The sequence below is a fragment of the Numida meleagris genome, chromosome 6 (assembly GCF_002078875.1).
Source record: "Numida meleagris isolate 19003 breed g44 Domestic line chromosome 6, NumMel1.0, whole genome shotgun sequence".
Taxonomy (NCBI): Eukaryota; Metazoa; Chordata; class Aves; order Galliformes; family Numididae; genus Numida; species Numida meleagris.
Genome location: NC_034414.1, coordinates 14811602 through 14826517, shown reverse-complemented (window position 1 = coordinate 14826517; position 14916 = coordinate 14811602). Strand labels below are relative to the sequence as shown.

The following is a 14916-nucleotide window of genomic DNA, read 5'->3' as shown; positions in this document are numbered from 1 at the left end:
GCTGCTGATGGAAAAGAAAAGGTAGTGGAAGGAGGAGGGGAGAAGGAGGTGGGAGACGAGGGGATTGGCTGCTAGCAATGTCAATCACAGTTGTGGGGCCCGGCTCTTCCGCTGCTCTAGCTCTGGCTCTCCCTTGAACAGCTCCTAGAGAGAACAAGGCGTGCGGAGCCCAGATCACCAGCATCATGCTCCTTGGGCTTGGATCGTAGATCCCCCTCTTTGAACATTAAAATAACTCCTTCGCACATCAGCGTCCCAGGCAGACTCAGCGAGACAACAGGCACGTGAGAGAGAGAGAAAAGAAAGAGGAGGAAGAGAAAAATCTGCAACCAAGTGGACTAAAGCAAAAAGAAAGAGTGCTTTGCTTGCACAGCTGCAAAGTGGGAATTTAAAGAACTGCAGAGAGAAATTCCATCTCATCAGCACATACACATTGCAGAATTACAGATCCAGGTAGAAATGACATCAACAGGGAAAGAAGGCAGCGGAGCTCAACATGCACAATATGTTGGACCCTATCGTTTGGAGAAAACCCTAGGAAAAGGACAGACAGGTTGGTTCCTTTGCAGCAGCACCCGCGCCAAGGGGAAGGTGCTGTAGCAGCCAGTGAGGTGTTGGGGATGGGATATATGAGGGATCAGGTTTTCCCATTTGCTGATTTAATGAAGATAATATTCATAAAGGATTTTTGGCTTTATTTTTAATATTCATGTTATTTTTTTCCTTTTAAAAAATGAAAAAAGCCCAGTGATGCTTTATGTTCATTTCTCCTTCTAATGGGTGTTGTTCTGGTGACAGAAAGAGTGCATGCAGAGGAAAAAATAGATGATCTGCTTGTGGTGGATTTTCACATCAATTTCTTCTCTGCCCTACTTAGAAGTCTTTTCTTTTTAATCAAATTATATTGAAATGAAAGGTTCACAGCCTGTAGTACCAAGGAGGTGGTGGTGGTGGTAGTGGGGGAGTCACCAGCAGTATTTCATGACATCATGATTGAAAAGGGTGTAGTCCTTAAGGTGCAGTTGGTGGTGGTGGGAAATATATACAGTATGTCTGTGGCACTGACTGCATTGGGCATTTAGCAAATATGGATGGATGAGCTGGTGGGGTTTTTTTTGTGTAGCACCTGAAATAAAAGAAAAATAGAGGATCAGTTGCAGAATTAATTCTGGTTATCCTATGTTTTTGTAGGAGGGATGAGGGGGAGGGGAGGTTATTTAATTATTTCTCTTAAAGCTTGTTTATGAACTCACCCCCAGCAGATCTTCTTGAATGGAACAATGGTAAGAAATATTAAAAAGAGGAAACGGAGCGGAGGGAATTAGCAGAGAGCAGGTGCTTCTGCCCTACATGACATAATTAGATCCTCTAAATGCATTGAAGATCTGGACTTGCTGTTGCTTGCTTAGATAGCATATTCACTTCAAGGGCAGGGGATCCTTAATTGGACAGAAAACCTCTAAAAGAAGCCCAAATGTCTTTCCCTTTTATTTTATTTTATTTTTTGCAGTAACAGGTGCAATAAGCAGTAGGATCTGGCAAATTCATTGGACTGGAGACCCCCCTAAAAGTGAATTGAGACTTGAGATGATAATTCAGGGAAAGGGGAAATCAGCCATGGGGGAGCTTCTTTGGGCATGTGGATATTAAGTGTTGTTCGTTATGGTGGGACAATAAAACATGATGCATTTTGGTGGGGTGGGTTTTTTTTGTTGTTGTTGGTTTTGTGTGTGTGTGTGTGTGTGTGTGTGTGTGTGTGTGTTTTTTTTTTTTTTTTTTTTTTTTTTTTAAACCCAGCCGAGCTTTGCCCATCTGTTGTCTAAAGGTTTTAATAGGCGTTTCCATCCCCAGCTGCTGCCTCCGCTCTGCCTGCTTCCTCATTGCCCTGCGTGGCAGCAGCTCTGCAGTCCGCAATTTTCTTAGGGACACAGTCAAAATCCAGATCTTTCTCTGTAAGAAGCAATGCTCTTCTGAGATGATTGATTATAACCCCCCCCATCTTTCCCCTCCTCTTCACAACCCCATAGCAACCGTTCAGAGACAGGGATGAGGATGACATTGTCTTCCAGTGAAAGTGACTTTTATTTGTATTTTTTTTTAAAATCATTTTCAGTATACCAGCTGCTAAAGGTAGCTTTCTGTCAGTGTTTTGGTTACCACCTTTATTCTTTGCATAGCTCAATAAGCCCTTACTTGTGCAGCTGTATTCTTACTAAAATCTTCTCTGATGATAATGAAAATACTCCACCAAAAAATGCAGTATGCTGGTAATAAAACTATCCTATTTCTTTTGGTAATCTTTTTTCCTGGATACTCCAGGTGATCAAAGAGCCAGCTGTAGATGACAAATTCATTTTTGTCTTCATCACCATTTCCTTTTCTCTTTCTTACCCTCTCAGCACCCCTCCCTCTCGTATAAAACACAATTGTCTAAGATTCCTGAAAATACTACCGCATTAACCTTTTGCTCCAGGTCTCATAGCCTGATGTTGTGGTCCTAAAGGGTTATCTGCAGCTTTGGTTATTTTTTTCCTCTCTGCTAATCTTCCTATCTTCCTCCTAAGTGATTAGAGATGTGGGGGTGGAGGGAGGAGAGCATGCATTTAGAAGCTGCTGTTGGCCTCTGCAGTTTTTAACCACCTGGACGAGGGTGAAAGTTTCCTTTTGTAGTTTTACCACATAACTGATGTTAATAGATAAGTCTCTGCTGTCTGTGCACATGAGTGCACATAAACGCACAATGCATGGTGTCATAGAAGCTGGAGGTGGTGAATGAGGGAGGGGAAGAAGAGAAAAGCTTGAAAGTAGCTGATGTCAGCCTATGTCTTCCTTGCTATACCCACTGTCGATCAACAGAATGATGCACTGAGGTGAAATCTAGCTCAGTATTAAACGTACATGGCTGAATATGGAAAGATGCCTTCTGGTCTTCTCGCATTTTCTGTGCTAATCACATTTGCCAGCGTGCAGAATGACATGAACAGTGTGTGATATGTAGCTAGTCCTCATCCTGCTTGTTTTGGAGGGTAAGCAAGCAACCTGCAGTATTTTAGGGGGATGACAACAAGCGCAGCGTGAGGGCCTCGTTCACCATACTGTTTCGTCATGGTATGTAACTTTGAATTTGGGTTGCAGCGGCATATAGCTCAAGAAAAATAGTGGCTGTAATTATTCCCTTAGAGCTTGACTTTAAAGCTTGGAAGATTAGGAGGTAATAGCTTGGAATGCACGTATATTTTTTTCTGTGGGATGGGAAAGAGAGAAAAATTTGGCAAAATATAATGGTCAGTGGAAAGAAAGTGTAAGCTGTGTTGCAAAGTCCTATCAATTTTGCAGTGATCTTCATACTTACCATTTCATTTTGCGTAAGATACTGATTATTTCAGATATGCAACTTTAGCTTTGCTCCCAGGTATATTAATATTATACAAATCTGTTAATCACTCTAACCTGCTTTTACTGAGATCAAAATAATAGTTTTTTGGAGCGGGGCATGGGCTCATAGTTCAAGGCAGACTTAGAAAGGGTGCTGTGGAAGGGTAATGTGATGGTAAATAGAATTATATCTCTTGGTCTCCATGAAGTTCTCACTGACTACCTTCTTAATAGCTGAGAAAAGTGTTTACCACCAGCAGCTTACTGGTCTCTGCAAAGAGGTTCAGATGCTGCATTTCCGACATTAGTGGAACCTAATGATATCTGGCTGTGGTTAGGCAGACTGATGTGGAAAAGCCTTTAATTCAAATTGGTGGGTAACAACCACTGTTTCAAAGGTTGATTAGAATTCAAAATAAAGTACGCAAAATATGTCCTGAGTAACGTTCCGTGCTGGTGTCTCAAGTGTGCCGAGGGTTACTGATGCCACAAAGAGAGGATGAAGAGCTCTTAGTTGGAGAAGTCAGAAAAGGACCGCATAAGGCAGAGCTGAAAGATATATGTGCTTACGCCTTTGCTGGTAGCAGCAATGGTAGAGAAGATATGGAAAATTATTTTGAATAACATAGCATAAGAATTTAAGGTACAATGTGAGTATTGTAGTTAGATGGTTTTCATTTGCCTGTTTGCTTTTGTAATAAGTTAAATGCTGAGTCTCTCTCTTGTTTTTTTTGCAGCTGGACGGATATTTCATGGAATCTGTATTTGAATGGTTTTGTTGGAATAGAAGAAGCAGCATAATTTGAATTATTATACTCAAAACATTTTATTTTACAGAAGTGTTAGTGCAAAAGATTATTTCTATATATATGAGTGCGTGGGAAAGGTTGGTTTATGTAAGTTTCATTGAATTACCTTCTACTACAGTTAATTATAGGAGGTTTCCATTGTAATTAACAGTAATGAGGAAAAGGATGTGTGTCACGTTACAATAAGACAGGTGGAAACGGTGCACCTTAAGAAACCCCAATTATACCTAGACATGAAATATCGTTTTAGTTTTCCTAACTCAGACTTTTTTTTTTCCAATTGCCACTCATTTTGTGTGAAGTCAGTTTCTTGTATATTCCTCTCTTCTTATTTGTTTATTTTCATTCCACAAATATTTTTGCTTATGCATTTCCTTTGCTCCCATTAATCCTATTTCACCCTCAAAACTCTTCAAAAGTAACTTGGGTTGCAGTCATTAGTAAATATTTGCTGTTGTCAAAGACGAGGAACTCAAGTGTTGTTTCTTGTGAAGGAGTGCCAAATTTCAGAGTGTTTTCTTATATTTTCATTTGACATTTGCTTTATGAACTTCAGCATCGTAGTTTGCTATGGCACCAAATCAATGTGCAGTTGATTTCCAAAACACTGTTCTGTCTACAGGTAATAAGAGACCAACTCTATGTAGTAGTTATCCTATTAACTTTCACGTAATCTTAGTGAGAAAAACTAATGTTGCTGATCCATTTTGTTTTATGCCTTTCGTTCCATTTCAAGCCCAGTTGTGCAGGCATTCAGGACAAAGAATACTGCTTGAAACTCATGTCACTTTGACCTTTGAAAAAGTGTAGGGATCTCCTTTCTGTATTGTATACCATGTAACTTACAGCTATTTCTTTTATGTATATCTTGTCTGTGTGATCCATCAGGACGGCATTCAGCAATATGCTGTTCAGTTATATAAGAGAGATCATTACATTTGTGTCTCCGCAAATTCAATAGTCTTTTATTTCAGTGAGGGCTTGAACAGGATGTTTCTTCACAGCCTTAACCACCTGTTTCTGTGACATCCTCAGAAACTGAAATTTGTTATTTTTTGGTGTGTGTCAGACTTGGTTGCAATTGAAAGCTTCAAATCTATTGGAAGAGTGTTTGGTAGACAATGTGATTTTGATAGCCTGTTTTGTGGTGGTTTTTTTAAGGTATGTAGGCTAAACAAAGTGTATTCTTTTTATCCATACTGCTATAAATATATTTACTTTTTGTCCCACTGTGTTAGATCTGGAGAGAATTCTAAAAAAAGTACTGCGTTATTCAGTTTAGTTGTCTAGATGAATATATGGTTATTGATGTGTTAATCGTTGTGGTCCTCTCCATGGCCGTTTTTAAAACTGTATTTTCTATTCATGTTTTTATTTATATTTCTTACTTTCCTTACGAGAATCACTTTCAAAATGGTGAATCTGTACCCTATTTCCATGATGGTCTGTGAGGACTTAAGTGATTAATTAACAGCAATAATAGGAGTAACAGTATTGCTAGAAATACAGTATTGCAAGCAGTACTGAGAGCATTAGAAGTTTTAAAACAATCTTTTAGTGAAACTTTGCCAGGAAGACTAAGTCATAGTGACTTAGACTTAATGGATTTTCCAGTAACGATTATGAATTTTCAGAGATTTAGTAGCTCTTAAATTTAGGTACCTTCGGTCTGATTGTTCGAAGGTACTGTTTGCCTGCATTTATGATTGAAATAAACTAGTGTTACCTTGAGAGTTGTGCTTTGTGTCCAAACTTCCAAGTCCAAACTTCCCTTTTCTGGCTTGCATTTTTTTTTCCCTTGCGAACTCCTTTCTGTCCGTTACAGTGAAAACATTTATGAGCCTTTGTCCTTCTATGAGCTTCATGGAGGCATGTCATCAATCTTTTATCCTGGCATAAGTAGCAAAACTGTCATGGAGTTATTGAAACAGGAGTCGGCTCTGAATGTTTGTTTTCATTTGTAAAGCCCAGTAAGCTTTCTCATCCAGGAGCTGTTAAAATTCAGATACACTGTCAAGTGAGTAGGACTAGATGATTATTTATATATCAACATTTCAGACATCAGCAGGAAATATGGAAGCAGTGATTTTTCAAATGGAGTTCTTTTGCTGCTTAAGTGCCTTTTCTCTTTCTGTCGCTGTCCCAGCGTCACTGTAGTGGGAAGAACTATCTTAGAATAGCAAGAGTTTGGAGAAATGAAAAATATTTAGAAGTAAATTTTATTGAGAGAGAAAAATTCTTTCTTCCTAGAAAATCTGTGACTCTGTGATGAGCAAATGTAGTATTTTAAAGGAGTCCTTGCGGTTACTTTTATAAATTGCACTGGAGCAGCTGGTGAATGTTTTGGATTCTCTGACACTGTGGCATTTTTTAGTATACCATAAATTTACTCCATACATTATATTTTACGGAGTCTTTAATGTTATACGCTTTATAGAGTTAAATAGTAATTGTAATGGTGGTAATAAATGTTGATATTCCCCTTAAAATTAGTAGGTAGGTAGTATGTAACAAATGTAGGTGATGAAAGCTTACTGAGTTGGAAAAAGAGTTAGAAATTTGGAATTAATGCCTTCTGAAGTACTGGTTCATGAAAAACCTACTATGTATGTAGGAGAACAGTCAAAATGAGAAGAGATTGAAGCCTGGAGGTGGATTTCCATGGCGGTGGAGTCAAGGCAGACACACAAGTGGATGCTTAGGGAGTGATCCTCTTCAAATGCTGATACTGTTAACTGCCCATGTGAAGTCAGTTGGTTCAGTTGCACTGACTTAAGTGGGAAGCTCATCAAGCCCATGATAAATAGGTAAAGGTGAAGGAATTTTTATTTGTCATGGATTGTTCTGTTAAGAAACATCCCAAAGAAATTTTCTGGTTTTGTTTTTATTTTAAACAAACCCAGAATGTTTTGCAATCTTATATAATAATACTATTTGGGCTGCTCAGGTCTTGCGTAAGCAGTACAGTTTTTCTTCAAAACATCCATGGTGGTCTGTAGAGTAATGTGAATAACTTCTTGTAAATACTATTCGTAATGAACTTCAACAGTCTTTATCTGCAGTGTCTGTAAGTGCAGAGTGATTTCTTTTAAGTCTTTGTTGCAGTTTTTTCTGGCAAACAACTACTTTATCTCCTTTCCTTACCTCTCTTTACCTCACTTTCAGATTGATCGTGCTTGGTCAATATTCAAAGATTTGGTTTGTACTCTTGACTGTAGCCTGCTGGATATGTTGTGTAACAGTGTCATACTCCACTTGGATGGTTATGCAAACACTTATGGTATACAAGGCAAACTCTGAAAATGTAGTTTTCCTGTCTAGTTTAACATGATTCTCATGAACACCCTTACCTAGAAGTCACAGTTTTCCTAAGGGGTATTGTAAGGGACCTGTTATGTCACAGTCTGAACTGATGATTGAGCACCCAGTGAAGGGGGTGGCTGGCCCAGGAAGCTCAGGGGCAAGCAATTTACCTGAACTTCCCTCCTGACTGGAAGGGGTGGGCCCAGGGAGAGGACCTAGGGTGTAGCCCTCCATGGGCTCATTTAAGGGCTAGCCTTGGAAGGGAGAGTGTCTTCTGGATGAAGACCATTTCCTGAGGAGGAGTGTTCTGTAGCCAGAGACCCTCATCGCTAGCTGGGTGAGTCAACTTTTTGTTATATGTGATTATTGACATTCCTAATGACACTGCCTGGTATTGCAAAGAACTTATTGGTAGCAATTTCACTACTTCCAAGAACTAACAGGTATTTTCAGAGAAGCACAAATGTGATTAAATCAGACTTACTTCATTTCAAATGCATACTTTTGAAGTGTATCAGTGGTGTTAGTTAACGTATTTCATTTTGACTTAATTCTGTTCAAAATTCAATGTAAAATACAATGTTTTTATCAATTACTCTTAATCTATTTACACATTAGAACCGTTGCTGATAAAAGAAAAAAAAACCTAGTTCAAAGAAAAAAGTAAACAGTCCACCATATGATTTCTTCATTCCTGGGTGCTTTTGAAAATTAAGTTTAAATGGGATTTAAGTGGAACAGAAGAAATTGTGTTGGGTCCTGTTGTAAGTGTTCAAGGGGGGAATGGCTTGAGAGCAGCCTTAAGGAGAAGAATTTAAGAGTGTCAGCTGATGAAAGATTCAACAGGAGCCAGCAGTGTGCTCTTGCAGCCTAGAAGGCCAACCGTATTCTGGGTCGCATCAAGAGAAGTGTGACCAGAAGGTTGAGGGAGGTGATTCTGCCCCCCTACTCTGCTCTTCTGAGTCCCTGCCTAGAGTAGTGCGTCCAGTTCTGGGGCCCCCGATGCAAGAAGGACATGAAACTGTTGGATCAGGTCCAGAGAAGGGCCCCAAAGATGATCAGATGGCTGGAGCACCTCCCGTATGGGGACAGGCTGAGAGAGATGGGGCTCTTCAGCCTGGAGAAGAGGAGGCTCTGGGAGGGCCTTATAGTGGCCTTCCAGTACTTGAAGGGGCCTACAGGAAAGCTGGAGAGGGACTTTTTATAGGGGCATGTAGCAGCATGGAGGGGAAACAGTTTTAAACTGGAAGAGGGTAGATTTAGACTAGATATCAGGAAGAAATTATTTACTGTGAGGGTGGTGAGAGACTGGAACAGGCTGCCTGGAGAGGCTGTGGTTGCCCTCTTCCTGGAGGAGTTCAAGGCTGGGCTGGATGGGGCTTTCAGCAACCTGCTCTAGAGGGAGGTGTCCCTGCCTGTAGCAGGGAGTTGGAACTAGACGATCTTAAAAGTTCCTTCCAACCTAAACCATTCTGTGATTCTATAATACTCTACTGATATTGCTGCAAGCATTTTTGTCATAAAGTCATCATTTGTGACACAAATGCCTGTGAGATTGCTGTTGTGCTATGGACTGTGCAAGTGGGAATATACTGTTTATTTCACAGTGACCTTGGGATACATTTTTTACAGTTTAATAAATGGAAGTGTGTATCAACAACTGAAAATACTGCCAAGGACACTGACAGAGGAAGCAAAATATGCTTAGAAAGGGATAGGTTTGGTTTAATGTTAACATTAAGTTCTGATTGGGAAACCAAAATTGAAGAGTGAGGTGGATAAAAATGATAAATGTTGGGATCTAAATAGAAGCAAATCCAGATACATTCCCTTGCAGGGTAACCTTCAGGCTGATGGAACCAGTTGGTGTACTCAGTGCTGGGTTGGGTGGAGCAGAATATTTACTTTGAGTTGTCAGCAATAACAGTTATATTTTGAGAAAACTATTTAATTATTTCCATAAGACTGGAGAGTTCATGATCAACTGACATAAATTGAAGCTGCCCTAAATTACTCTTTGGGAGTCTTAATAGCTGAATTTTCAGTGCTGGTCAGTTTCTGTGCTTAACTCTTACTGCTCCTTCAGTTGGCTTCCTTGTGTAAATACAGTAGCATATTTAATACTAAAAACATTTTTCAATTCCTTGTTTAAACTTCATTTGTAACTTTGGAAAGGTTTAGCCTAGAAGGGACTGTTCCTTGTTCAGTCAATAACAGGCTCTTCTGCATTTTCTTATATGATGTCTACTTACTGATGATAAGTGATTTGATAATTAAGGAATTTGGAAAAAATTGTATATTCTTCCAGTTACTGACTGAAGGAGTTTATTCCTGTTAAAAACTGTTTCAGAGATTTGTAACACTGCCTGACCGTTAAAAATGGGCCGATACTGGGTTTAGGAGGCAATGAGAAGGGAAACGAACATCAGGTAGCTAAAGATGTGTAAATGCCATCTCTATTTTTTAAATGTACCAACACTGGGTGGAAATTACATCTATGATAATTATATTTCTAGTGAAGTACTTAACTTTCACAGTTTAATAAATAAATGGATAGGAAACTTTTTCAGGCATCCATTTAGTAAGTACTCTTCTGGCTTCCTGCTTAACAAACAACATATTTTCTTTATATCCTGAGGCTATTGCAATTTTGATTTGCCATCTTTTGCAGTGTATGTTTAATGTCAGAGAAAAAACATCTGTGATGTAATATATATTTTTAGACATAGTATCTACATTACGTATGTATAAACAAGTTCTGCTTTTGCAGGATCGTTTGTCTTTGTATTCAGCCTTACATGCCATCAGCTGAGTATCTCTGTCATTTAGGCATTAGGCACTATTGACTGGAACAAAAATAACGGAGGAGCACCTTTCTGGGAAAAACAAACTGGTCTAGACAAAAAGTCTTAGTTTTCTGCTGTCCCTCTGAAGCCTACTCTTGGACCTATAAATTTAAGTTTGATGAAGGTTTAAGAGTCGATCTACACTGGCATGTGAGAATGTGCCAGGTCTTCATATTGACCAAGCAGGGATCGATGGTGGAACACCTTACCTTTTTCTTTTCTTTAACTCTCTTTCTTGTTTATTTTTGTGTTAGGCTAGCAATGTAAATTTCTACTCAGATACTGCCCTTGTAAAATTGGGTGTTTAATTGGTCCTTTTTGAGGTACCTGTCGATCTTGTTTATGGTGTTGGCTTGTCAGCCTTATGATAATATAGTTTATGATAAAGCACAGTAACATATTTCTAGCTAAATATGCACTGATGTATGATTTCCTTTTCTTTCAAACAGTCCGCTCTACTGAAGTGTGAGCGAGGCTATCACACGACTGTGCTGAGACTACAGTTTTATTACATCCAAATTAAAACACCAGTTTAAGTAGGAAAAGATGGCTTCAAGTTCTAGATCCTTGTGGAGTGAAATGTACTGTGTGACATGTTTAAAAACTTCTTGTGCCTTGTACTGACTCATTGCCAGCAGGGGGTTGAGTTATTCATTTTGCCTGCCATTGCCCAGGGTAAGCTTCAATAAATGACGATATGGATTTCTTTTAATACCTGTGACCTGCCTCTAAGTTTAGTGAATTGATTTGACACTCAGATTTTTACCTTACTGGAATCTCTTCATCCCCTCTGTTCCAAAGCTCTTGTCTTCGTTTCAAGATGCAAGTCATGGGTAGTTCTAGCTGTCACATTGAGATGATCCGCCCTCATCAGATACAGGATTCAGTTACAGTTTTCCTTTTGAAGTTTGGACTGTGTTTTTACTTCAGTTACCTTGCTTCTTCAACCTAGTAGCTATTTTAAAAGCTAACATTCTCATCTAGAAGATGCTAGGCAGATATTTGGTTCTTCCTATAGCTGCAATTTCCTTGAGAGAATTAGTGAAGGTCTTAGGAGGAAATTCTTGGAAAAGTTTTGGTGATGTTACAGTTCCAAGGCTGAGACGCTTTGTAATTTCATCTCTGTTGTGATTAATTTTGAGAAAAAATTTCCATTTTCTTACTTTCTCTTAGATGAGGTTAAGGATTAAATCGCAGTCTCTCCCTCCTTTGTGGGAGGAATAGTTTATACCTTTTTCCTCAGGCATTCAGCGTGAAACGTGGAATCTTTGAGACTTTTCTTGTACTTCAAAACTTCATTGAAACTCTTTAACTTATTCTGATGATATAGGAGGAATTACAGACAAACAGCATGAAGATATAAATTTTGTTTCCTTAAGAAATCAGGCTGAAGCAAAGCTGTCATGAACTGCGCAGCTTCTATGAATTGCATTTAGTTCAGAAAACGATGAGATGCTGCTGTGGCAGGTTGAGTTGACTGGAGCACAGATACTTTCTGAATTTTGCCCCTCGCCTAACTCTAACACCAAGCTGAGAGGAAAAAGTGGTATTAGACCAGACCACATTGTGATCTAATACCATGAAAATCTTCATCCATCTTGATAAGCTGGTTTCCTGTCTACTTTCTGCAGCTGAAGCTGTGCAAAGCAGGGGTAGTGGAGGTTTGAAATTGGTCCTTCCTCTTTCCGAGCTGAATTCAGTGACTGAGCAGTGTGGGAAGAAGGGATCCGTCTCTGTATTTCCTCCATGTATCCATTTTGGTATAGTGGCAGTATTTGAAGTAGTCCTTTCCTGCAGAAAGCTGAGAGGAAGACTGAGAGTTGTTTGTATGTTTGCAATGCCTGTCTGTACAAAAATGGTCACCACAGACAAAGCCAAGTATTATATTACAGCTTGGCAATGACACAAGTGCCATAGCCCTATTAAACGCGGGCATTTGTTTTGTTGAAAAGGCATGGCCATGAGTGGCACAGCTTTTAAGAATCCTTATGCTGTGTGAGCAGCAGCCTTAAACAGTTTTTCATTAGCTTTTGAAACTAGTTATAATCTATGCCTTTTTTTCCCCCACAAACTTACACTCATGAATTTGTAAAGCTTGATGAAAATAGTAATTGTCAACAGGAAAGATCTCTCCTAGTGTTTCTGGGTGTTTTTCTGTGCTCTGTTTCTTCTGGGTCTGTGGTTTATTTCATTGCTCGTGGTTTGTGAAATTGCATCTCTTTTTGCTTCTGGTTGTTTTCTGATTGTACTGAGGATATTACTTAGTCAAATTCCCCACTCAGTTACATCTGTGCAGCCCCAATGACTTCAAGGCCTTGCTCAAGTTTGTCTGAGAGGGGAGTTTGACCCATGAGCACATTTCTCACTGATGATAGCAGAGGCAGACCTCTGGCAGTGTTCTAGTTAAGAAGAGCCTAGGAATACAACTCTGCAGTGAATATTCAAGTGAATTAGAGCACAAAGTGGAACGATGCTGTAAGTGAATTCAATTCGCATTGAAAATACAGGCATGGCATTTTAGAAATTACTGTCTTTTATCTTTAAAACAAAAATCTGTCTGCTCATCTAACAGAAAAATTAAGGTAGACAAATGGTTTGAATGCTTTAAGCAGTAATTTTCTAATATTCTGTCGCATACATTACTGGAATTGCCTGACCAGTTTGCGTTGTACATCAGAATGTAGAAGATATCCTTATATTTAGTATTGCTGCACCTTTTTCTAGGGACAGACATGACTGAACTACTAGCATAGCTGGACATTTGCCATCTTGTTACCAGGTGGCTCTTCCTTCTCAAAGGAAATGCTGCAAATGTAGGTGTCATTTCTAGATCTGAGCTGTAGCACTGTCATTATCATTGCTCTTATCACCATCAGTTCAGGTGAATGACAGCTGGGAGCCCCTTCATCTTCACCAGTGCTTATTTGTTCTGAGTGCCTTGGTGCCTGTGGCCTGGGAACTAGTTCATCCACGGATTGCTTCTCAAACATCTGTAAAAAGATTGATTAGAATAGCAGAGTTAACCTCACATTTGCTTCTTGAGTGTCTACTGCTCATTTCCAAAGAGTGTGCCAGAGGGATCTCCCCTGGTGTGGTAGACCTTATTCTCCTCACTGAACGGGCGGAAACTGAAAACATGCTAAGGAAAAGGATTTTGATCAAATGACATGTCTATCTTGCAATCAGAGGAGTGATAGTAGCACCAGCAGATAATGCCCTGTCTCCTGGCACAAGCGATACTGAAAATAGGGCACTGCAGGCTGTGTGAAGTTTGGGTAAGTCTACCTGAGCACCTGAGACCTCTGCCCTGTGCAGAAGTCCAGGCTTCCCCATCTTTACCTGATGTACTCACACCATTTGTGCCTTTGTTTTGCTCTACTGACAAACCCCCATCAGCTAGAAATCAAGGTGGTATGTCCGATGTGGATAAACTGTGTTTGTATTCAATGGACTATACAGTTAGGAGTGTGCATGATTTCATTGCAGGGTTACTTTTTTCCTTCGTGTACACAAAATAGTAACCTTGCGCATTATCCTGTGGAGTTCTAAATCTGCTGTGAAAGATTATTCTGTGCTCTCAATTCCTATTGGATTAAAGGTACTCACCTTCTCAAAGGATTGCATCCCTATTTGTACTCTTACGCTCTCTAAAATGCTGTTAAGTCATAGACTGGTGATTTCTTGGGGAAGAGCAGTAGAAGCACTTGTACAAAACTGGCTCTGTTCACGTCTTTGTACAGTAAAATGCAGATTACTCAGAAGCAGTAACTATGTAGTTGTCACTGGCGCTGGCAGGCTCCCCCATTGACTTGGGGTGGTGTGTCTGGTGAGTTAATTTGTCTATTTTTCATGATGCCCTGCTGTAAAACTAAGATAGTGCTTAAGTTCTCTTTTGGGACTGACAGGATTAGCCAGATAGTAGTGATACAATTTTAAGAAATAGAAAGCAGCATGGAAGGGCCTGGGATAATGCTACATTTTTAGACCCAGTGTTTTTTTTTTTTTTCGGCTAGTGTTCATGTGTGTAGCTTTATTTCATTTAACATATATCTGTTGGTTTTCGTTTCCTGATGATATAGAAAATCAGGATACGTTCTGGTCTTTCCAGGTGATGCTACCTTTTTATGCTGTATTTGTTTTCCATAGCTGCTGCTTCTAATTGTTTTAGTCTTGATTTGTAAGTGCTGAAATTTCTGTGGCTGCAATGTAAAACCAAAGTTGGTTTAACTATCCAATAATATAGAAGAATTGCTTTGATCTCCCATTTTGACAGTTTGTGATTATGCTGACTTTTGTTGCTTTTTTTTTTTTCCTTAGGGACATTTGTCCCTGATCTCTTTTACTCACTGACATTTTGTTTTTAAAAAAAAAAAAAAAAAAACACCCAAAAAACTGTTTGTGTGATGCTGTGTGTTCTACTTATAAAAGATTTATAACTTGGTCACTTTTATTTATGCTCCTGTGGAACCAGTACAATTACACTGCAGTGTTAAAATGCAGCAGTTTCATTTTCCCGCAGGCAACAGCCCTCTGGTGGTGGGTTGAGTTTTCTTGTTTTGTTGCTGTCTGTTTGTTTTTTCTTC

General features: G+C 39.4%; 1 protein-coding gene across 14 annotated transcripts in view; it reads left to right on the top strand.

Annotated features, from left to right (window-relative positions):
- BRSK2 (BR serine/threonine kinase 2) overlaps positions 1-14916 on the top strand; it is a 302070-nt gene that overhangs the window by 1741 nt on the left and 285413 nt on the right. For 9 of the 14 annotated variants that reach the window (XM_021403472.1, XM_021403470.1, XM_021403475.1 and 6 more), the window contains exon 1: positions 460-553. In XM_021403472.1, the coding sequence (XP_021259147.1) occupies positions 460-553 (94 nt within the window). Of the gene's footprint in view, positions 1-141; positions 554-14916 lie in introns of those variants that run through there. The other 5 variants (XM_021403461.1, XM_021403467.1, XM_021403474.1 and 2 more) reach the window with 1 other exon arrangement.